At 40.6% G+C, this 25,124-nt stretch overlaps 1 protein-coding gene across 1 annotated transcript in view; it reads left to right on the top strand.

Moving 5' to 3' along the window:
* LOC137654687 (MAM and LDL-receptor class A domain-containing protein 1-like) overlaps positions 1-25,124 on the top strand; it is a 53,285-nt gene that overhangs the window by 11,646 nt on the left and 16,515 nt on the right. Inside the window, exons 8-14 of the mRNA XM_068388563.1 lie at positions 433-589; positions 862-979; positions 1,761-2,004; positions 2,606-2,772; positions 4,986-5,123; positions 11,468-11,584; positions 12,996-13,178. Coding sequence (XP_068244664.1) covers positions 433-589; positions 862-979; positions 1,761-2,004; positions 2,606-2,772; positions 4,986-5,123; positions 11,468-11,584; positions 12,996-13,178 — 1,124 coding nt within the window. The remainder of the gene's footprint in view (positions 1-432; positions 590-861; positions 980-1,760; positions 2,005-2,605; positions 2,773-4,985; positions 5,124-11,467; positions 11,585-12,995; positions 13,179-25,124) is intronic.

The following is a 25,124-nucleotide window of genomic DNA, read 5'->3' as shown; positions in this document are numbered from 1 at the left end:
GATCATTTACTTAGAAAGAATTCCTTATAAAAATCCTTTTAGAGCTCACACATCTATTTTTCTTGCTACCTTCAACCTCATTTCAACAGTCATATCCTTATAAAAATTATTAGCAGAAGCCTCTGGGTTAACAGAGAGTACAGTAGTATGACTACAAAATGAGTTTTCTTTAATGTATTCAGACAAGTTTATTCAAGGTAAACTCAGTTAATGTACAAAACACCAGTGAAAATATCATTGTAATATAGTACTATATTCTTTTTTCTTTAATTCAAATGCAGTGCATTCTTGCCAAGGAATAACCAGGAACTTTTTCAATGATGATGGAGTCACGCATCATTACTTATCTTGAAGACATTAAAAATAGAGATATATATTTTTTCATTGTAAACAGGTTTCAGCATTGCATAATAATGCAATATCTATTTGCAGGACACTATATGCTCTTGAATACAGCTCCAGTAGTAGAACATATAGTTGCAGTTGGTCGAATTTCTTCTCCTGTTTTACTGGATGGTGGCATGGAGTGTTCCTTAAGGCTGTGGTATCAGTTTACTGGAGACGATTCAGGAACCCTGAATATCTATGTGTAAGTTTCATTTCTATGACTGTAAAAATACGATATGATAGGTTTGCTGCCATACTGTTTAATTTCCAGTTAATATCAGCACTGTTTAGTATTAATGTTGTTACTAATGATTTGCTGTGGTTTCATATTACAATACTCGCCAGTTTTTTATTGTGTTACATGATTTAAGTTACTATCTTAATGTTAGGAAAGGCAAAAGAATTATTTTAATCTTGCTAATGGTGCTCGAAGCATTAGACCTTAGTATCACTGACAGATGGATTTCTCTTTAGACGCGTATCATATTATGAGGATGGTTTGAGACACATTGTTAAACGCACACTACCAAAGAATGTTTGGATCAAAGAAACGGTTACTTTTACCCCATACGTAGCTGGAGGGAAATATCGGGTAAGAAATTCAATTATCTCATTTGTTTCATATTTTCATAATTAACAGTAGTAATTGGAAATACTTCAATACCATTGCCATGATAGGTATGGATGCAGAAGGGTAAGGCTCAATGAAAAAGTTAAGGCCTTTTTTATGATTATTTGATAAGGAAATTAATAAAATTTTGAAATATCAGTATTATTTTGTGAGTTTTTTTTTTTTTTTTACAGTAACATTATGGAATATAAGAATACAGTAGTACCATTAGAAAGAGGAAATTGTAGTATAAGTAAATTTTATGTTGTGTACTCTTTCACAAATTGATGACCACTGTCATGGAATACTAAAGATGTGATTTAAGTTAAGATAGTAATTACTATGACAAAGTTACAGAGACTGTACCATGTATTTTCATGAGATATAGATCTTAATGGAAATCTGAATTCTTCAATTTGGGAATAGTGGGTTTGGCCATCAGTTAAAATTTCAATATAGTAGTTATAGCATTGCTTTAAGAACACTTCAAATTACATATTACCAAGCAATGTTTTTTCCCTAACTACTACGTTTTCATATTTTCAATGTTGCTGATTAGTTTTAGGCTTCAAATCAATTTTAGGTTTTAGTATTTCATTATTCAATTTTTATTACTTAAGATTAGGAGAAAATTTAAAATGAATAGCAGTTGTTGTAAGGTTTTGAAGCTGTAGATGTTATTTTATGTAGATTTTCAGCCTGTGTTTTTTATATAAGTTTGTTCCTTTCTACTTGTAGATGTTTTAATCTCTTTACTTTGCAGGTGGTTATTGAAGGTACAAATAACAAATTTGGTAAGGGTAACTTGGTCATAGATGACCTGTCAATGACTCCGAGTTGTGAAGTATCAGATGACCAAACTTTACCAGGTCAGGACACAGTTTCAACACCTTCACCAATCTGTCCTCCTGGTCAATTGACATGTAATAGCGGTGACTGTTATTTTCCGAGTGACAGGTGCAACTTCCAAAATGACTGTTCTGACGGAACTGATGAACAGGGATGTGGTAAGTACATTGTTCATTGTTATGATTGAGGTACTGTAATATATTTTGCTGATTTTTTTTATTAGCAACTTTCCAACCAAATGGACATTGATTCTTTAGCTTTAACAACTAAATTTATATTTTTAAATCCACTGAGTTCTGTGTAATTATTTTAAATGTAGCCTTTTTTGGCTTTGTGTGGTTTCTTTAAATGACAATTGCAATAGAGTTTTAGTTCCTTTGCAGATGCAGTATTGTATGTTCTAGTTTGATATTTACTCAGGCTTACGATAGGTCAGATTAAGGGACTGAATTTGAAGTGTGGATGGTATTCTTATGCTAGCTGGTGCTAGACCTAATGAAGCTACTTGCTTTTGATTAATATGGTGTTATTACTTAATTACGGCAGTCCATCGTAGCTAATGATAGTATCCAGTGTTCCTCAAATGCAGAACAAAGTTCTTGCCCAGTCAAATTGTTAAGGTGAGATGAAAGCTTGAACAAACGGGTGAACTCACAAATTGACTAAGCTACCCAATGTTAGATGGCGAGAGGAAATATTAAAATTCTTATAACAACCAAATTACTGATATACTAATATTGAATCCACACTTATTTGCAGCGGAAAGTTGTGACTTTGAGACAGAGGGAGATTTGTGTGGATGGTATGAAAATGCAGGTAGCTCTATCCACTGGGTTGTGAAAGGATTTCCAGCTGTCAAACCAGGACCTGATGCAGATCATAATGGAGATGTATCCACTCATGCTCTTTCAGTATCAAAGGAGACAGTAAGTGAAACTATTTTCTAGAAGCTTTGGTGAATTTCATAACTGTTATTTACATTTGTTCCAACACCAACAAACCTTCCATTATTTATGTGGATTATCTTTCGGCGGAGCTGGAAGGTAGCCATTAGACTAAAAGTGCAACGTGGCAAACCTGCCTAACCGCTTGAGGAGGTAGGCCAGGGGTGGCTGGAAGTTTATGGAGTCTTTCTTTTTGTCGGGTACCTGAACTCTTGAGTTCTTATCGCACCACTATAAGAAACCACGTAAATAGGTGCCGAAGGTGGAAGTCTCACGTTTGAGGAGTTCTACCTTTGAGGGTTCTTCTCTCTTTGTTCCAAAGGAGATTGAGAGGGCTGCTGAACACCGGAGGAAATTGGCGAACGATTCTCTTCTCCACAGGGCCATGACATCAAGGCCCTATGGAAGACCATCCTAGTCTTCACATGGTCAGCAGGCTGTTTCTGATCCCTCAGCTTCTAGGTCCTCAGCACCTACCAAGGTGTCTAAACAGTCCTTTCAATCCAAAGGCCAGAAAGGGAGCAAGTCCTTCAAATGAAAGAAGGGAGCAAAAGGGAGTGGCCGAGGTGATCACTCCCGCTCGGAATGGCAATCCTCTTCACCTACCACCTGTGGGATGATGCCTGCAGTGCCTCTGGCAGAGGTGGCAGTATCATGGGGCAGATCCCTGGATGATCAAAGTGGTCATCATAGGGTATCACGTTCCGTTCATTCAATCTCTCCCTCCTCTGACTCAGGATCCAGTACACTTAAATTTCTATGCAAAGGGATCCGCAAAGTAGGAGCTCAAAGTCCAGACCATGCTGCAGAAGGGCACTCTCATAAGGTTTTGGACGGGTCTCCAGGCTTTTACAGTTGAATTTTTCTAGTGAAAAAGGCAACTGGAGGCTGGAGAGCCATCGATCTCTCCCCCTGAACAAGTTTGTTCAACAGACTGTTCAGGATGGAGACGGCAAACACGGTCATCCAGATGGTTCAACCAAGGGACTTAATGTGCACTCTGGATCTCAAGTACGCATACTTCAAGATGCCAATCCATCCGTCTTCAAGGAAGTATCATATCTAAAGAAAACTACTATTACTTTTTCTTTGAAATAGCATGTAAATGAAACATGAAATATCGGTAAATATATTCGCTGGCCTCCCGCTCTCCCTGCCAAAGCCTTATCTGGATGATCACTGCATGAGTGCATATGGGCACCATGTGACTCTTCTTTCTGAACATCGCGTGATAGTCTCGTTCTTACTTGTCCACGAAAAATCCCCGTGGGGCACAAAACATTTGCTTGCAGTCCAATATTTATGCTCGTATTCAAAGTTACTTATAACCCAAGGTTCTACTGTATTTTTAACTTATTATTCTTTATTTCTATTGCATAGTCGTTTTCTTCAGGTATTTCATTTGTTTTGTAATGGGCTGCTTTCATATTAAAGCCATTGGGCTTTTAATTTTCTGCTTTTTCAACTAGGGTCTCTTCTTGGCTAATGATGATGATAACAGTAAAATAAACTGCAGTATATAATCACGCATTTCCGTCTTCAATAATGACATTTTCAGCCCTTTTCTCCTCCTGGGAGATTTATTATTTCTATGAACTTGCAAATACCATCTTCTTGCATATTTTTTTTTTTTTTTAGAATTTTAGCTAATAATCATTTTTTCATCCAGGTTTCCTATATTTCCATTATCCCCTTAAAAATTGCAGTACAGAGTCAGTGTTGTTTAGTTCCATTGTTTGATGGTACATAATGAAGTTGCTTTTTCTTTTCATTGTTTTAGAGTTCAAGTATTTGTTGACCACTGTATACTGTTGGGTTATTAGTTTATCATTATTTTTTGGTTAGAATGAACTTTCTAAATATATTCATTGCTATTGCTTCCTTGGTCAAATTTTAACCAGTGTATTTTTAACTACAATGATAGTATGAATATAAGTAAATCTATCTGTGAAAAATTGGCTTTGCTTATCAGTGTTTTTTCTCGTAGAATTTAATATAAAATTTTTGACTTCCAAAGCATATTGATGTATTAATGGGGCAAGATTTGAATCATCTTTGAAATACAGTACATATACAGTAGATGGTAAACAATGTATAAATTCTTTGTTTCATATTTTCTAGACTCATTTACAAAATGAAACCTTAGTCTTTATTTATTGTCAAATTTGAACCTTCTGTTATATTTATATTTACAGGGACCAAAAGGTCAAGAAGCAGTTTTACAGTCTGGTACATATTCGGGTGTTAGTAAGGATTGTATGCTGGAGGCTTGGTATTATATGGCAAGTGATGATGATAGCAGTTCCATCTCTTTGTATATTCAAGATGAACAGGTAATGTAAACAGAGCATTCTTATTTTTTCCAAGATTAATATCAAGAAACAAGATTGCACCCAAATGGAAAATTATAATATGCATTCTCATATATTTTAACTTTTTCATCTTTTGTGGTTTATTCATGCTTTTTACTCTATAATACAATGACTCCTTCATGTATGAGTTAAGTGTTTTGCTTTGTGTTCCAAGCAAAGGAAAGGAAAAGTGAAAATAAAAATGTGACATGACAAGAACCAGATGCAAATCGTAGCTTTCAACAGATCCACACATTCTCTCCTGTTGTATGTAGTGGGTCATTCCTGTTTGCAGTAATAGCCTTACCATGAGTGTTGTACTTGGTCTCCTTCCCAGTGGTGCAAGTTTCGAGAAAACCAAAGAACTCTCGGTTTTCTTCTGAGTTTTCTCTCCCAATATTGGTGAGGGAGCCCTATGCTATCTTCCTCTGTCCTCCCTCATCTAGCACTGCTGGCTCTTTCCCAATTACTCTACGTGCCCCTGAGCATGGAGAAAGTACGCATTTAGAGTCAGGGTCTGTGATGAATGCTCTGTATGCTCTGTAGTGCCCGTGTGCTTAAGTGACACCCGCTCTTTTCCATTGCTTAGTGAGTCGTTGATTCCTGACGATAATGTTTGTAGTTTCCCTCCACCTTACTGACTCCTGAGAAGGAAACCTTGATTAGTTATATGAAACAGTTTTCAATTCTATACTGTATTCTATTTTCAAATTCGTAAACAAATAGGAATTTCTGTAATTTACTATATAAAGTTAAAATTTGCAATTTATCAACAATCATATGCTAATAAATAATGCCTTTGATTTTTTGGTGTGTGGTGCATTAGACAAAATCTATAGTTAAGTTTTGTTAGAACAGTAGTAACATTTTCTCTCAAGTAATTTGTAAAAAGTTTAGGTTATACAGTTTAATATAAATGAGCCTTTTGAAAAGGCTAATAAATTTTAGGTTAATCCATTCCAGGAGAAAGCTCATAACCCAAAATGCTCTTGAACCAAAACAGTTTTTTCCCTAAGAAATAAAGAGAATTCACTCGATGCATGCCACACATCCATAAATACACTTTTACTGTACTGTACACTAGTTTTTGAATGTTTGTAATGGTAATCGTTGAGCAATTTGTATCCCGTAATATCATTAATATATACAAATTAATAATTCACAATGAAAAATATAAATAACATTGTACACTGTAAAAAAGTTAACTGGCATGGAAATTAAATGAAAAAGTTACTACATAGAAACATGCTCGTCTGGTCTGATTTGAATCCGTGAAAGGCGTCTGCATCATTCCTCATGCAAGTATGATCATATACTTACATGGTGTTGTGTCTGTGGTAATGTATGAGTGAATTGAGGCCGTGTAGAGCCTCCTAGATTGGTACACTGGGAGGAGATTATTCCTCTGTGGAACTCCCATTCTAAATACAATAAGCTCACCTGTCAGATTTAAATAGTGTATTGGCAAGCTTCATAGTAAGGCAAAGCATGCATGGAGTTTAACTAGAGTTTGTCTTTACTTTCCTTGACTTTATTCTGATGTATGGTTTTCAGTTTCAAACCCTGGTATTTAATATGTGTACTATAGTCATATTCATATTGTTATCATTTGGCTGATTCTCTTATAGGTAGTAGGTTGGCCAGGGCACCAGCCGCCCGTTGAGATACTACCGCCAGAGAGTTATGGGACCCTTTGACTGGCCAGACAGTACTTCATTGGATCCTTCTCTCTGGTTACGGTTCTTTCCCTTTGCCTACACATACACTGAATAGTCTGGCCTATTCTTTACAGATTTTCTCCTCTGCCCTCATACACCTGACAACACTGAGATTACCAAACAATTCTTCCTCACCCAAGGGGTTAACTACTGCAATGTAATTATTCAGTGGCAACATCCTGGTCCAGACAGATCGGGCCTGCCCTTTAGGAAATAATACTGTTACCTTCGGTACCTTGTCTAACCTAACCAAGGCAATCTCTTTCAATCGAACGAATCCGTTGAACGGGAATTCTAGTACCTGGGAGTAAATTCTAGGTCCCCCAGAGGGAGGACGTCTATGCCATCCAGATTTATGGTACCATCTATATATGGAACATGTAAGGCAAATCTCTATGCGTTGTTTTTATCGAAGGAGGTTACTTCGATATGCCTGGGGCTGTAGGGGGAAACTTCTGAGTTCCTGAACGGATCCAACTCACTACCATACTTTTGAGCTCCGTCATAGCCCCTTGGTTTTCCCTAGAATGTGTTGCTTTTAGCAGTCACGGTTTATGCAGGGTAACATGAACATCAGGATCCATTAAGGGTCCTAGGTCGGTGACGTAGGTAATTGCAAAGCTGAAGGCTCAAAATTCATCCCCACCTACCTGCCCGTCCATGGGGTCGTCGTCCAACCTTAGAGAGGACACTCTGAGGAGATAGGGACCTCTAGATGGAGCATTTCTTCCCAACCTTGATAACCAAGGGCGGAGAGCCTCTCTTGCAGGCCAGAGAGATTCATCATCATCCTGACGGGAACCATGTAGGCGAACCTTCTGTAAAAGAAAGGGGACATAAGTCTGGATGTTCCTTGAACTTTGGTTAGTGATCCTATTCACAGGCTGGGATCAGCTGTATAACTCATAAAAATCAATTTTAAAGAAAAATCATTTAATGTACTATCTTTTGGGGTATAGTTCGACACTTGTATTCATGAAATGTGACACTGTTGGCGCATCCGCCACAGGTTGGCCACCCTTGACTCAGACGTTTAGAACCGGGTCTAACATTATTTACTGGCTATTAGTATTCTATTGATTCATCTGTTCACTGACCAGAGTTTCAAGGAACAGTAGATAGCCTCTCATGGCATGGTTAGTCTCGACCCGGCCCTTCATTAGAAGGGGCCAACGTTTGGTTCCCAGTACTGAGTGGAAACTTATTTCTATTTGAACACTATTTTGTATGGATATTTATTCATATTTAGGCATAGTTAGAATTGAATATGCATAAATATAGGCATAATCAATTTATTTCTATTTGAACACGATGTTGTATGAATATTTATTCATATTTAGGTATAGTTAGAATTGAATATGCACAAATATAGGCACAATCAATTTATTTCTATTTGAACACTATGTTGTATGGATATTTATTCATATTTAGGCATAGTTAGAATTGAAAATGCATAAATATAGGCATAATCAATTTACTTCTATTTGAACACGATGTTGTATGGATATTTATCCATATTTATACCTAGTTAGAATTAAATATATGCATAAATATAGGCATAGTTATGTTCATATATTTTTATTTGGACTTTCAAGAATAACTAATGAATATTACCAACGCAAATTCAAAGTGTCATTAAAGGAAGTACAGTTTACTTTGTATTCATGTTAAATCCTTTCCTTTACAGCAAAAACAAGAGATTGGCCACCCGTGGTCTGAGTGATCTCTGTCTGTACCGGAGCTCCGGTAACAATCCCCGGTACAAAGGTCCGTCATAGTGACAACGTGAACACCAGAGGAAAACTAATATTAACCTCAATGCTGATCGCCTGTACGATATCCGGTTAAGCCGGAGATTCGATGAAAAGGATCGTAATAACGATATTGTGATTATTTATGAAAAAGGGGTTCATACCCTGATTCTGATCGTCTGATTGATCTCTGTTTGTAACGGAGAACTAGTGACAAAGGTCCGTCATCGTGAAAACGTGATCCTCAGCGGTACGATAACATTCTCTAATACTGAATGTTTGTGTTATCTCCAGTGAAGCCGGAGATTCGATGAAAAAGGGACCGTAATAATGAAACTGTGAAGTCTTCATCGGTATCACATTGTTAACTCCGGTTCTGGCCGTCTGCTTGATCTCTGTTTGTACCGGAGATCCGGTAGCAAAGGCCCGTCACCGTGATATCGTGACCGTTCCCGGTACGATAACATTAACCTCAATGAATGATTGTGTTATCTCCCGTGAAGCCGGCCGTAACGGTGTAATTATGATCAAACATGACAAAGGTTCGTGTGTAAAAGGCTTCAGCCGGAGTCCGAGTGCCGGATTTCACCGTTGCACTCCAAAAATCTGCTCCTGAACGTTAACTAGTTCTCACCCAATGAGTATCCATATAGCGGAGCATAACTCAAGGCGGAGCTAAGCATAACTCAAGGCGGAGCTAAGGGTGTCGGTATAAAACGACCCCAATTAATGACTCATACACTAACGTACCTATTAATAGTGTTAGCTATATTAACAGTAACCACATCAATAAAAACGTTTATAATATTAAACGTACTATCATCAACTCTGATACTAAGAGGAGGCCTGAATAACTCGTGATCGTATAAAAACGGAGAACGGGAAATTCACCTCTCTTACTCGAGCTAACAAAGAAAACGAGAGAAGGGATAACTCATATCTGTAGAACAGGGAACGAGCAGTCTCTGTTTTCGCTCTCAAGGTTACATAATAAAAAACTAACATCACACAATAAAACAAGAACATTAATAAAATTGATTGCTTTTCTTAGTAATTGTAATAACCAAGAACGAAGAATAACGACAACGTAACAAATAAACAAGGATATAGTCTAAATCGAAGCCTCTGAGGCGAGTACACACTAACAGACTAAATCGCTAAACTTTAATTCGCTATTCTTTAAATCGCTATTCTTCGTAGGTCCAAATTGGACTTGCAAGCAAATAAATACCATAGTAAAAATTAATGATAACACTAAAAGGCCATAAAACGTAAGTGATATAACCTAGATGACAGAGTACCAGATGGGCAAAATTAACTAGAATATTTACCGAAGCGAACAACACAAAATGGCTGCCGATACCTCGGCAGGACAATCGCTTCCAAAACTAAAAACCACCATATTGGAAACAACAAATGCCCGGTACTGTCAAAAGCTGCCAAAACAAACTATGGTACTTAACATTGGTAAGGGTGAAGTATCAACGTCAGTCATGTTGAATTAACGACAATCACTTCGAAAAACACTGGGCAAAACACTTATCAACTTAGCGGGCAAGTCCAAAACAGAAGGATGACCTGGTGAGCGCGAGTGGTAGGTGTCGGTAGGGTAACCCAACTGTATTCTCTAGGGCCTGTCACGGCCCTCCCCCTTTGATGAAGGGATTATCTAAATGGAAGACAGCCTGTGAATAGTGTTTTACAAACGCCCTTGTTAGATATACGACACCAACAAGGTGCTCGCGCGAGGGTTGTAACCTCTGCATTCCATGCTTTTAATTTTCTCTGGTATATTTGGAAGATTTATATCAGAAAAAGTACAAAGAAGGACTTTTTCGCCGGGCGTCACAGGTCTCTCCCCAGAAATAGATTTTTCCTTCGTCAAAATCCCTTTATTCAGTGGCTACTTTCCTCTTAGAAAGGGTAGAAGAGACTCTTTAGCTATGGCAAGCGGCTCTTCTAGGAGAGGGACACTCCAAAATCAAACCATTGTTCTCTTGTCTTGGGTAGTGCTATGGCCTCTGTACCATGGTCTTCCACTGTCTTGGGTTAGAGTTCTCTTGCTTGAGGGTACACTCAGGCACACTGTTCTATCTAGTTTCTCTTTTTCTTGTTTTGTTGAAGTTTTTATTGTTTATTTAGGAAATATTCATTTTAAAGTTGTTACTATTCTTAAGATATTTTATTTTTCCTTGTTTCCTTTCCTCACTGAGCTATTTTCCCTGTTGGGGCCCTTGGGCTTATAGCATCCTGCTTTTCCAACTAGGGTTGTAGCTTAGCATTTAATAATAATAATAATAATAATAATAATCGATTCTTTACTTATTCTTTTTTGTATATGTGGCTGTTTTCCCTGTTTGGGCCAGAGGGCTTGTAGCATTCTTTTCCAACTGGGGTTGCTGCTTCCCTTGTACAGTAGTGTTGATGATAATGATAAAGTTGGCATAGGTCTTTATGTGGGACTGCCTAAGTGAAGCAGTTATAAAACTTTGGGTAAGGAACTACTGACATCTGGAATTCAAATTACAAAGATAGTTACTAGTGTTTTAAATTGAAAATAAAATTTTTATACAGTATATGCATATTTTATATTTCTATTATAATTTATTCTACCTTTTTGTGTTTAATTTTCAGTACACTGGAACCCATTGGTAGAATACCAATAATTTTTGTGTGAAGTAATTTGAAACTAATGTACAGTTTTTAACTACCAATGTACATGTATTGGATTATATGTTATTTTAGAATATTTTCACATAAATGTTCCTGGCAATTTTATCCGTATATAAAATTGTATGTCAAAAGCCATATATATTACTTAATCCTTTGATAATATCATTCTTTCTTTTTCGAACAGGTTTCTAAACATGTATTTGAAGCTGATGTGATTTCTAAGTGGGACTTAATGAGTGTCAATATATCCTCTGAAATGAATTTCCTCTTGTACTTCCAAGCTATAATGGGAGAAAACTATGTAAGTGCTGCACCTGTTAATGATTTCTCTATTCATAGAGTGTATGGTATACATTTGCCTTGCCATATCATTATTTTACAAGCAATGATTTCAATATTCATATTGTATATGGTATACATTTGCCTTGACATATAATTATTTTACGGCCATTTTAGATTACATAGCATCTGTACATTTGTAGTAATACAGGAACAAAATATCGTTCAGTTAACAGGGGTGTTAGGAACCTGTATGGGTCCTAGGACAGTAATCACCAAGGGCTCAATGACCTTGTAGGCCTTTTTATAAGACAAACATAAAAACAAAAAAGACAGCCAAACAGTTTTAACACTTTAGTATGAATGATATGTTGTTATGAAACAAAATGTAGTGTTATTATATTATAAATAGTTTAACTAGAGGACATTTATACTCAGTGAGGAAAAATTGCTGTAGTAATGCAGTCAAATAGGAAAAGAAAGAAGGAATCAGATAAAAATATCAAACAAAGTGATGTACTTTAGGACCTTGAAAACTCCATAAAGAGCATATACAGTAGTACTTTTTGGATCCTGTTTCACAAGGGACATTACAGGTTTGTAATTTTTAGTGGGTTTCTGCTGCACTGATTTCAGTATTCCATAGCCCCAAATGAGTTTTTAAATGAAAGCTGGACAAAACTGCTGATTGGCAAAGGTATACAGTATTATTCAATTATAGTCATCCTGCTGACGTCATCAAAGCCACAGACTTTCCAACCCCTTAACAAAGAGCAGGAAAATTCTCTCTCTCTCTCTCTCTCTCTCTCTCTCTCTCTCTCTCTCTCTCTCTCTCTCTCTCTCTCTCTCTCTCTCTCTCTCTCTCTCTCATATTGTTTTTCAAAATTACACGGTGGATTGGTAGGGAGTTTTGCCATGGTACTAAAATAAGATATTTTAACTTTATGTTGGATAAAGAAAAGAAAAGACTAAGCATTCCATAAACAAGGCAAACAGAATTTGAATAATGTTTATAAGGGGAGATGTATCAAGTTGCTATGAGCGTGATTTCATTTTAAAATGAGTGTGGTGGTCATCATGTTGACTACAAGGTAAGTTAATTTGAAATAAATGGCATTGTAATAATGAAATTTATTAGCTCAATGCTTACCTTGTAGTCATCTATTTCCCTTACCCCTCCCCACTTTTAGTGATGTTAAGAGATTTTTGAGAATATGAACAGTTCTACTACAACTTATGTCACAGGAATTTCTTGGTATTATTAAGCGTGTGGTGATGTTCTCACCATGCCATTTACTGTTGGGTCGACTGGGTATCACATGGAATGGGAGAGAAGAGAGGGGTGGCTTTAAAGATGTTAGCATGATGACTACATGGCAAGTATTAAAATAATAAATCTTATGGTTGAAATTGCGGATCTTTGTTCACTTTAGGCCTATACTGCGTTGGACGATATAAATTTCAAGAATTGTGCAACCGAGACAAAGAAGTGTTCTAGCAACGAGTTTCAGTGCATTGATGATCAGAACTGCGTACCATATTTTGTTGTTTGTGATGGAAAGTATGATTGTCATGATTATACAGATGAAGAATCTTGCAACTTGAAAATAAATCAGGTAAGCTTTTTCTCTCCTAGAGATGAATAATTCTATTTGTTTTATGCATTTTCTCTTCCATATCTAAATAATTTTATTTTCCATATATTTACACACATAAGATGACCTTTCAATACTAAAATTTACCCCTCAAAATTGTTTATTCTTTCGTTGTAATTGGCGGTGAAACATAAACAAACCAATGGTATCCCATTTTAAGTGATGTGTGTAGGAAAAATATGATATAGAATTTGCTTTGTTTTATTGTTTGTTTAGAATTTACAGGAAGTAAAGCAACATTTTTTATAACATCATCTTTACCTAACCCTCATCGTATACTGTATGTCTTTTACAGTAATCTTTGTATAATTTGTTGTCTATTTTGATAGTTTTAGCCTGTTAATGCCCTCTGGAAGTGTGGGCCTTCATTGTCTACTATACTGAAATTAATTTATGTAACTAATTTCTGTTTAGTAATAGTGTACAACTTATTTTTAATCCTAATGTTGATATACTGTACTATACATAATTATCATGTGATTTATTTTAGATGACTGAGAAAATACATTGAAGCAAATTTCATATTAAATAATTTGCAAGCTTTATAATTCTTCTCCCCTGGTTAAGGAGATTGTGTACTAGTACTGTACGTAGATATTTATTCACTTTTCTATGATGAACTGTTTCTCAGCTTTTTCATCTTTTTGGTATTTTATACAAGGTTAGCTCTGCAACACTGTTATTGGTTGAAATTCATGAATTTTTGTGTTTGGATGAGTAATTTAGTTGAAGGTAAATGTATTTGAGCAATCCTGCCATTAAAAAATGGTTTCAAGAAGAAAAAAAAAAACTAGCTGGAAATTTACATCACTCCCATAGTGGATTTTTTATTCTCTTTATAACCTAAGATATGAGTTTGCAAGAAAAAACCTTGATTTGCAGAAATGATACATATGTAGTTACTAAACTACTCTCTCATTTTGTAACACTAATTAGTCTGACGATTCAATGAATAAGGGAAACCATTAATCTTCAGAAAATTCTTACAATATTGCTGAAAAAAAAATTAAATACCTCTGTCCAAATCTTGTGATTTGTAAATTCTTTATAGATTTTATTTTTCACTTTGAACACTGTCATCTTCTGAACAGGGATAGATCTTTTTAGCTCCTTTTTGTGGACTGCCAAGATGATGATTACAATTGTGCTTGGTATTCTGTAAATAGTTACCATTTCCAGGATAAAACCAAGCTCTTTGCAGTACTTTTGGCTTAGGGGTCTTGTTAAACTATAAAGTTTAGTATTGGTGAATCACCAACTGAGATTTAGGGAGAGCTTACGGTGCCATCCATTAGAATATTGTAGCTACATACTAAAAGTTACTCTGTCCTCTGTGGGTTGGCTAGTTCTCTCCTCAGCAGCATGTCAAACTTACTGTATTACAGTACATGTACTGTATTCAATTTCTATTCTTCAGATGGGACAAGTTTTCATTGGCATGAATTTTTTTTCTTGTACTTGATCCCTGTTATAAGTTTGTTTTGGGAGATCCCATAAAGTATATGTTTACGCTTGGATTATTTCTGCGCTATTCTCTTATAGTTTTCTGTGATAATCAAAATAAGGGCTCTTGATTTTTAAATGAACCTTCACCTTTAGTTTTTGAGTTATTTCTTATGGTCAGCAATTTTAGTTTGTGAGATCTACTCTTTTACTATTACCAAATCATAAGACCTCCCTATAGGCAAGTTTTTTCTTGTAATATCTTTTGACTATAAGTATGGCCTCCTTGGACGAAATCTAAGGTGGAATTTTAGTATCTTACTGATACTGCATTTTTCTTGATGCTACTTGAGGTATTTGACTGCCTAAAATAAGGTTCTAGCTAGTTCTTGTGTACTTTAACTTAATGTCTGTCAAAAGAGAGAGGTGTATTGTGATGTTGGGATAGTGTTGATTATGTAAAGTATTTAGTAATATTCATTTCAGCTGTAACTTATATTTTCAATGTTTATTTAATTGAAGCTCCCCTACAGTTCAGCTGGCTTCCTCCTCAAAGCGCACTTTATCAATGTCTATCATTGAAAAATTTAAATTTTCAATTTTCTTCACTCCTATTGCCTACCTCCCCGAAGATACTATTACTGCATATGTGGCATTTTATGTCAACTAACTTGGTCTTGGCACATTTTCAGTATTATTATTATTAGCTAAGCTACAGCCCTAGATGGAAAAATAGGATGCTATAAGCCCAAGGGCTTCAACAGGAAAAAATAGGCAAGTGAGGAAAGGAAACAGTTAAATAGATACTGTAAACTAAAAGAGAAGTAATGAACAATTAAAATAAACGGATTTTGAGCGAAGCGAAAAATCTATTTTTGGGTGAGATAGCCATGGCGTCCTGATGGAAGGTTCCTTTTTGGTAGCTTCCTTGGGTATAAGACTACTAAGATATTCCCAGAGAATTTAACCACAGGTTATCACAGAATTCTAACTTCTGGAGCGAGTATCTCAAAGGTTTCCCTTTAAGACATCGTATATCAACAGGGGACGCATGTCTGAACGCGCCACATAGCTATCTTCACCCCGAACAGAGTTAATGCTTCGGTGTGTAAGGGTTGAGAATAGCTGGGAGCCGCTCCACAGCCAATCTCACTCGTGGCTACTACTGATACTCGAGACGTAAACAAACGGGCGCCATTGCTCAAATGACGTCACGCCCGTCTTCATCCTGAAGCCAGTTGCTGCCCATCACCATGATACAGTAGAACAGGGTGGGATCTAAAACTGGACGAAGTAGCAGGGAGGGTCCATCAGGACGCCATGGCTATCTCACCCAAAAATAGATTTTTCGCTTCGCTCAAAATCCGTTTTTTGGGCTCAAGCCATGGCGTCCTGATGGAAGAGTACCAGAGAATCAATGTATCGTGGTAGATTTTCCCCTAATAGTAAGTGCCAAGGCATTGACAAAACAGCATAGTAATCTTTGATAAAGAACCATAGGGAAGAAGCATCCTGCCCCCCTTGGCAGTGAAGTTCCCATGGGCTATGCCGACGTCAAAGTGGTATTGAAGGGCTATTCATCCTGATAGAAGAACTTGAAGAACTTGGAGATGAAGCCGAATGTTTGGTATTTGTATAGGAACATTCTGAAAATTAGACCAGTGGTGGTTGGGCACTGTGTATTGAGAGTGATGGTTCATCTCCCGGGTATCAAAAGTAAGTATTCGTGTTGGAACCTTACACAATCAGAGTGAATATAAATTAAGAGTTAGCATCTTAATTTCTTCATAACCATAAGGAAAAGGGGGATAATAAAACTATGACAGGCATGTATTTCATAGTAAGTAGGAGCTGATTGAGACGCACAGGTAATAAAATAGAAATTTTATTTCACAAATGCAGAAATTAAATAATTTACAGCAATAAGTAAAGTTCATTTACAGTAATTATAATGTACATAGAAATAAAGGCTTGCTCTTGAATCTGAAAAGGAATTTCAAGTTTATTAGTAGGTACTCGTTCTCGAGGAACGCAAGTCTTTGATTAAAAACACATCATGCTCAGGGCATGCGGCACTTGTGTGACAACTATGACATTTCACCTGGGATAAGAACAGTTATAAAAGCACTAAGTGTTTTTCGACATCACTATGAATCGCTCGAGGGTCAACATAGGCACCCGAAGAGTTAGAGTCCCAAGTAACTCACTGTTCTACGCAGAGTTAGGTGCAGGTTTCATAACACTACCTGCGGCTACCACAAAATGTTTGACTTCGTGCACTTGTTTCGCATAATGTTTAAAGAAAACTCGCGAGGACTTCCAGCCCGTGAAGTTTTTAAGGCTTTCAAAGTCCATGCTCTGAAAGAAATTCAGAGATGATGCCACTTTTCTAGGATCATGACCAGCGGGTGTACTGTTCGGATCCGCTCTGCGAATGAAGTAGGTGATTTTCGCTCTTAATTGTTTCAGTGACAGGTCGCTGCCCGATGTTTCTCCTTTGAAGAGTTGGCCTCCACCAAAGTTTGAAGTTCTGCGAAGATAGACCTTGAGGCTCTCTACTGGACATAGAGAGGCATCCTCCTTCAGGGGGCATATTTTCCAAGGGCCCCATCTTTTGGTGGGTAATTCATTTTTGGCGAGAAACGTCGGATCAGGGGAGAGGGTAACTTCTCCTGTATCGGTAAACAGGATGTGTCCTTCTTCTCTTGATAATGCCACTATTTCGCTGACTCGAGCTCCTGAAGCGAGAGCAAAGAGAAATATAACTTTCTGAGTCAGATCCTTGAGAGGGCATGAATCATTGTCCAAGTTGGAGGCGAAATGGAGTACCTTGTCTAGTGACCAGGAGATCGGTTTCGGTGGGGGTCCTGGGCGTAGGCGAGCACATGCTTTCGGTAGTTTGTTGAAGATGTCGCTGGACAGATCAATTTGGAAAGCATATAGAATTGGTCTAGTCAAGGCCGATTTGCAGGTTGATATCGTATTGGCTGCTAATCCCTGTCCATGAAGGTGAATAAAGAAGGACATGCAGAAATCAATCGTGATTTCTTTAGGATTTTTTGTCTTGACAAAGGAGACCCATTTCCTCCAGGATGATTCATATTGCCGTCTTGTGGATTCGGTCTTGTATTCCTCTAGGAAGTCCAGTCTTTTCTTCGAGATCCCAAACCTCTTCTTTGCGGCTAGGGAGAGAAAATCATGAGATGAAGGTCCTTGATTTTCGATGATGAAGCGAAGACAGTCGACTTCTGTACTTGTTGAGAGAGAACTGGGCCTGGGAGAGGGATCAGCTTGGGCTGCAGCTCCAGGACCAGGGGGTACCAGTTGCTCCGAGGCCACTTGGGAGCCACTAGGGCCGCTGTCCCTTTGAAGGTTCTCAGTTTGGAGAGGACTTTCAACAGAAGGTTGGTGGGGGGGAACAGGTAGATCTTGGACCATCTGTTCCAGTCCAGTGACATGGCATCCACTGCTTCTGCTTTGGGGTCCTCGTACGGGGCCACATACCGAGGAAGTTGATTGTTGTCGCTCGTTGCAAAGAGATCTATCTGAAGTTCTGGGACTTGGTGAGAGATGAAGGAGAACGATCTTGCGTCTAGAGACCATTCCGACTCTATCGGGTTTGTCCGAGATAGAGCATCCGCTGTCACGTTGCAGAATCCTTGTAGGTGAACTGCAGACAGGTGCCACTTCTTCTTCTCTGCCAGACGGAAGATTGGGAGAAGCACCTGATTTATCTGGGGCGATCTTGAGCCTTGGCGATTGAGACAACGAACTACCACCGAGTTGTCTAGGGTTAGACGGATGTGGATCGAGGGCGGCGGGGATAACTTCTTCAGAGTTAGAAGGACCGCCATGGCCTCCAAGATGTTTATGTGGAACGTCTTGAACAGGGGAGACCAGGTGCCTTGAGCCTGTATTTGGTGGGAGTGACCTCCCCAACCCTCCAGCGAAGCGTCCGTGTGGATGTTGAGTGATGGAGGAGGGTGTTGGAGAGGAATGGACCTTTTCAGGGCCTTTTCTTCTGACCACGGCTTTAGGAGAAGTCGCAGTCTGTTTGGAAGCCGTCTCTTGAGGTCTCTTCGAGCGATGGATGCCGAACGTCTCCAGACTCCCGCGGCATCCTTTAGCTGTGCGCGAAGCACTGGGTTTGTCACTGAGGCGAACTGTAGAGAGCCTAGAACTCGTTCCTGCTGGCGTCTTGAAATGCGTTTGGATTTCAGCAGTCGCTTGACAGACCCTGCTATTTCCTTCCTTTTCTTCTGGGGGATGGAAAGGCGGTGTGACTGAAGGTTCCAGTGGATTCCCAACCACTGGAACTTCTGAGCTGGAGAGAGGCGAGATTTTTTCTCGTTGATCTTGAATCCCAGGTGTTCTAGGTACTGGTTGACTTCGTTGCAAGATTTTGCACAATCTTCGGGCGATGGAGCCCAGACTAGCCAGTCGTCGAGGTAAGCCATCACCTGGACGTTTCGTAGGCGGAGTTGTTGTACTATGGCATCCGCCAGTTTTGTGAAGATCCGAGGGGCCACGTTGAGGCCGAAGGGCATGGCCCGGAAGGCGTAGCTTTTCCTTTGGAGTCGAAATCCTAGGTAGGAGGAAGCGTGATGGTTCATTGGAACGTGCCAGTAGGCATCCGCCAGGTCTATGGAGACCGTGTAGGAACCTCGAGGCAGAAGGGTCCTTATTTGTTGAAGCGTCAGCATCTTGAACTTGTCGTTCGCTATGAACTTGTTGAGGGGGGATAAGTCCAGAATGACTCTGAGTTTGTCTGAGTCTTTCTTGGGAACACAAAACAGTCTCCCTTGGAACCTGGTGGACTTTACCTTCCTTATCACCTTCTTGTTCAAGAGATCTAGGACGTATTCTTCCAGAAGGGGGGTTGATTGTTGGAAGAATTGCTGGAAGATTGGGGGTGGTTGAGTCCAACTCCAGCCTAGACCCTTCTTGATGATGCTGTGTGCCCAGGGATCGAAGGTCCAACGATCCTGGAATTGGCGGAGTCTTCCTCCCACCGGAAGCACTTCATTGCTTCTGGTGTCCCGAGGGCTTGCTGCCTCGGCCGCTAGCTCCCTTTCCTCCTCTGCCTCTGGAGGGACGGCGAGAGGCGTCTTTGCTTGCACCCCTGTATGAGCCTCTACCTTTGGCACGAAAGGTAGTTGACTGTTGCTCGAAAGCAGGGGTGAAGACCGGTGACTGTGACAACACCGGTTGGGGGACCAATTGAAAGGTCTGTTGTGGTTGGGCAACCACTTGGGAGGTAGCGGGTCCCGGAAACTGACGTCTTTGTTGACGTTGCTGGGGTTTCTGTTTTTGGGATTTCCTCTTAGGTTGAGGTCTGTCGTCCTGAGAGGGTTTCCTTTTCCTGGACATGCCCCACTTGTGGAGAAGGTTCCTATTCTCCGTGGCGGCTCTGTCGGTGATTTCCTTCACAAGGTCAGAAGGAAAGAGGTGTTTTCCCTAGATGTTGGAGGAAATCAGCCTCCGGGGTTCGTGTTTCACGGTGGCACCTGCAAACACGAATTCACGACAGGCTCTTCGAGCCTTTATGAAGTGGTACAAGTCCTTCATTACGGTCATCAAGTGGGATTTGGAGAGTACCATGTAGTGGTCTGGTACTCTGGTGTCACAGGCCATAACTTCGAGTTGGACTTGATGAGATAGGGATGCTGCGAGCCTCTCCTTCGTATCTTGTTCCCGACGAAGGAGGTGATCGTTGAGCTTAGGGAGGTCTTCATTAAACTGACGTCCGGCGACGTCAGGATCGAGCCTTCCCACGACGAAAGTATGCTGGACATCTTTCCAGTGTCGAGCGTCAGGGGGAGTAACTATGGAGAAGGGTCTGCACTCCTCCAATGCAGGGCAGGCTTTCCCTTCATCCGCAGCTTTAAGGCATGCAGCTAAGGCCTTTTCCAAGAATGGAAGAACCGCACTTTCAGGTGCGACATAAGTAGGGTGCTTCTTGCTCAGGGCCGGAAGCTTAGAGCAGGTAAAGCCTCTACTCTTGAATGCGGCGGCTAGCATAGCCTGGGCCTTTGCGAGATCGAACACTATCTCTTCCTTAGGTTCGGTCTCTTCCTTCGAGGCAGGTTCGGAACGAAGACGGACGTAACAGTCCGGGTAGGCCTCAAAGTTTGGGAAGAACTCCACGTCTTCCAAAGGGACCGTGCCGATCTTATCACTGACGAAGATCCTGCCGGTCGCGATAACCATATGCTCAGCATACCTCCACGGGTTGGCATGTGAGCAAGCGGGGAGATCCTTAACCGAAATCCTCTTCGGTTCTCTGGATCCCATCATGGACCTGATGAACTCCTGGTTCTCCTTCAACCTGTCGTCCATGACGGCTCTAATCAGTCGGATCATTTCTTGAGTAGAAGAAGAAGGATCCGGGGTCGAGGAGGTAGACGGAATAGACATTTCCGACGGTGTAGGAGTAGGAGCGGGTATGGAAGGAGGAGCAACCTCTTGCTCCGACTCGGCGTATTCCACCTTGTCTTCTTCATCTTCGGCTCCTTAAGCCATAAGCGTTTTCTCCGTGTCTTCCGAGACATCCGATATCTGTTCGTCATCTTCGGAATCCAAGCGGCACTCGTGCATGGACTGAGCCATGACTACATCAGGTTCCACTGTAATTTGGACAGTGGGGATCACGTCTTTGGGTATCACTGAATCAGGGGAGGCCTTAGGGAACAAAAGTGACCTCAATTCTTCGGTGGCCAGGTAAGGTCCGGTGGCATTTTTCTGGAAGCCACGCACCCACTTGCGTAGCTTTTCACGAGAAATGTCTCTGACCTCCGCTGAGGGAGGGTTATGGAAGGCTTCAACTAGGTGAGCCTGACAGACCGTACAGTTCAGTGGATTCCAAAACTTCAGATCCCCTTTCTTGTCTGCACAAGGGGCGTGAGTCCTGCAAGCCGTATGCCCGTAAAACTGCGGGCGTTTCACAGCGCAGAAGGCGAAATCACACTTCATCTGCTCCTCCTGTGGAAGAAAGAGAAAATGAGTATGGGGGAGTCATAAGAATGGCTCTTAAACTAAGTTAATATTAATTATTAATTTTAACTTAATGAAGGGTGTGATGCATAGAGATTGAAATAGTAAAGGAGAACATACTCCATGCATCTCGCCCGGCTGGTTACCGTAAGCTTGGTCCTTGGATAATCCGAGCGACCGAAGGCACCGGATAGAGTTCCTTAGAGTTCCATAGGGCAATGGAATTCCGTGGAAAAAACCCAAGGGTAAGATTGGGACCGAGATCATTCGGTCCCAAGCTAGGGGCTAGAAGGCCTCCTTTTAAGGTAACTGCTTCCGGCAACCAGCCGCGCTAAGATGCACGCAGCATGCTGGAATTTAGAAGAATGCAAAGAGACAGCATGATCACTAACAGAACAGTACCAAGGTACTGATCTTAATAGTAGAAACAGCCTATCTGTTTGCGGTATAGGGCTATCATTGTCATATGATAGCTAGAAGAAGGGGGTGCAAGTATTCTTGACGCCTCCGGGGGTTTCCGGCAAGCCGCCGGCATGCCGGAGTTCGCTCCAGCAGAGTTTCTGGCATTAGGACAGACAATGTTTAAAGTCAATCATATACCAGGTTGGCGGCCGCCGGTACAACGGCGGCACGCCGGCAGGGGAGCGGCGGCTCCGGCAGTCGGAGGATGCCGGTTTGGTGACTGGGATAAGGATGGTTAAAGCGGAACCGGATTGCCGGCAGTAGATGCCGGCACTCCGGCGGCCGACCGGCGAGCGGACGACAAGCTAGGAGGAAGGAGAGTCACCGGTAGTAGCCGGCGGCAGTCGGCAGTCGGCAGTCCCCCGGCACACGGGGGGCTGGCGGCAAGGTTAGGGAGAGTCACCAAGGTAGGAGGCAGGTATTGCCGACAGTAGAGGCGGCAAGAGACCAGCACCCGGATAGGGAGAGAGACAGGGGGGAGGGAAGGAATGCAGGAAGTTCCGTCATGGACTCCGGACATCCCCCCCTCCCCTGAGAGGGTGTACCGATGATAGAGGCAGGCTCTAACATCCAGGAGCAGGGGTCACTGAGGACCGGGAGCTAGGTAGCCCAAGGGAGGGCTAGGGGACACCCAAAGGGGGGGGAGACTCCCATATGCAGAACAATTCTAGCAACTAACCCCATAGGACACTATGAAGGTATATGTACCAGAGCGGACTGCACATGGAAGCTCGGGTAGCCCTACTACTCCACCCTAAGGAGGAGTTGTAGGACAGGGGACAGATGGGTATAGACTAACCTAAGCATAGGCTAGGCTATACAAGAGATAGGTGGGGAAGGGGGAAGAGAGAAGTCTTCCAAGGAGGGGTTTCTGTACCAGAGCGGCCACTAGGGAAAGGGAGGACACTCCCTAACCTAAGATAAGGCAGATCGGCTAAAACGGTGCATGAGTACAGTTTCAGCATGGAACAGAGAAACCTTCCTAACCCAACCTAGAGCAGGGCTAAAAGTCCTGAACTAGGAAAGGAAGAAGACATATCGCTATCGCAGGAAAGTCATAGACAATCCTAGCCATAGAGGTAGGGCTAGCCTAACCTCACTCTCGGACGCAACCCTAAGGGGGGTTCATTCCCTTAGGGAGGACTGAGAGGCGATATATACTCTATTAGACATTTGATCCCTTTACTCAGAAAAGGAATCAAGGCTAATTAGAGGGAATGCCAAGGCAGGGGATGAAGGAAGCATATAGGGGTCCTACAAGTAGGTTAGGTTAGAAAGAGTCACTAACTAACCTATCCCCTATATGGTCCCTGAAGGCGAAAAACATTTGCATCACGGTCAAAAGTATTGTAAAATAATGCCACTATCTTCATAACTTAGCCTAGGATCACTAATAAATCATGCATGAACACTTATATGTAGGCTCTCTGGCCTGGGGGCTATAGTAGCCGACTGGTATGAGGTCAATCGATGACCGATAAAAAGCGTCGAAACACGATATAAAAGTTCCTAGCTATGAAGACTAAATAAACTAATGTATTCGATTAGTAAATAAGGCCGGAAGCGTTGTTGTGGCTAACTAAATAAGGCATGCATAACAACAACGACGCCATAAAATGGCGGGTCCGGTAGAGGCACAGCTCTGCCACAAAACAGCAATTATCTCGGAAAGTAATATTTACTTTACGGTCAGAGCTTAACTAAACAATACTGGAACCTTGTACTCAACTTTCCAGAAGAAGGCGAGGCCGAAGGTAGCGACATAGCGTAGATGCAAAACGATAAAGGTAACACAGGGAAAATCCGTCTAAGTAGGGCAGCTACTAAACAAAGGATGAAGACGGGCGTGACGTCATTTGAGCAATGGCGCCCGTTTGTTTACGTCTCGAGTATCAGTAGTAGCCACGAGTGAGATTGGCTGTGGAGCGGCTCCCAGCTATTCTCAACCCTTACACACCGAAGCATTAACTCTGTTCGGGGTGAAGATAGCTATGTGGCGCGTTCAGACATGCGTCCCCTGTTGATATACGATGTCTTAAAGGGAAACCTTTGAGATACTCGCTCCAGAAGTTAGAATTCTGTGATAACCTGTGGTTAAATTCTCTGGGAATATCTTAGTAGTCTTATACCCAAGGAAGCTACCAAAAAGGAACCTTCCATCAGGACGCCATGGCTTGAGCCCAAAAAAATATTTTAAGAGCAGTAACAACATAGAGATATATCTTTCATATGTAAAATATAAAAGCTTAAAACAAACAAGAGTAAGAGAAATTAGATAAAATAGTGTGCCCTAGTATACCCTCAAGCAAAAGAACCCTACCCCAAGACAGTGGAAGACCATGGTGCAGAGGCTTATGACACTACCCAAGACTAGAGAACAATGGTGTGATTTTGGAGTGTCCTTATAGAAGAGCTACTTATCATAGCTAAAGAATCTCTTCTACCCTTACCAAGAGGAAAATAGCCACTGAACAATTGCATTGCAGTTGTTAAGAATTGTTTGGTGATCTCAGTGGTGTCAAGTGTTTGAGGACAGGAAAATGTGAAAAGAATAGGCTAGACTATTCAGTGTATGTTTAGACAAAATGAAAAATGATCCCTAACCAGAGAGAAAGATCCATTGTAGTACTTTCTGGTCAGTCAAAGAACCTAATAACTCTTTAGAGGTAGTATCTCAATGGGTAGCTGGTGCCCTGGCCAACCTACTACTCGATCATGAAGCATGCAGCAACCTTTATCATTTGCTCCAATCTTTTGCAGATTGAGTATCCTGCCTAGTTTTTTCTAGTATTAGTTAGCTTTAGTGTATTCATGGGGTCTTTTACTGGTTTTAAAATTAATTTGTTCCGTAACTGAAATAAAAGCCACGCTATTTAATATGGGTATTACTTTCGGCGTAGCTGAAAGTAATACCCATATTAAATAGCTAAGGTTTGTATAGTTAGGAAAAATACAAATTACCTAACGAATTTGTCATGTTTGTTAAATTTTCAGAGATTATTGTTCGAG

The sequence above is a fragment of the Palaemon carinicauda genome, chromosome 15, assembly GCF_036898095.1.
Source record: "Palaemon carinicauda isolate YSFRI2023 chromosome 15, ASM3689809v2, whole genome shotgun sequence".
In the NCBI taxonomy this organism is placed as follows: Eukaryota; Metazoa; Arthropoda; class Malacostraca; order Decapoda; family Palaemonidae; genus Palaemon; species Palaemon carinicauda.
This window is presented reverse-complemented; position numbering and strand designations above follow the sequence as displayed.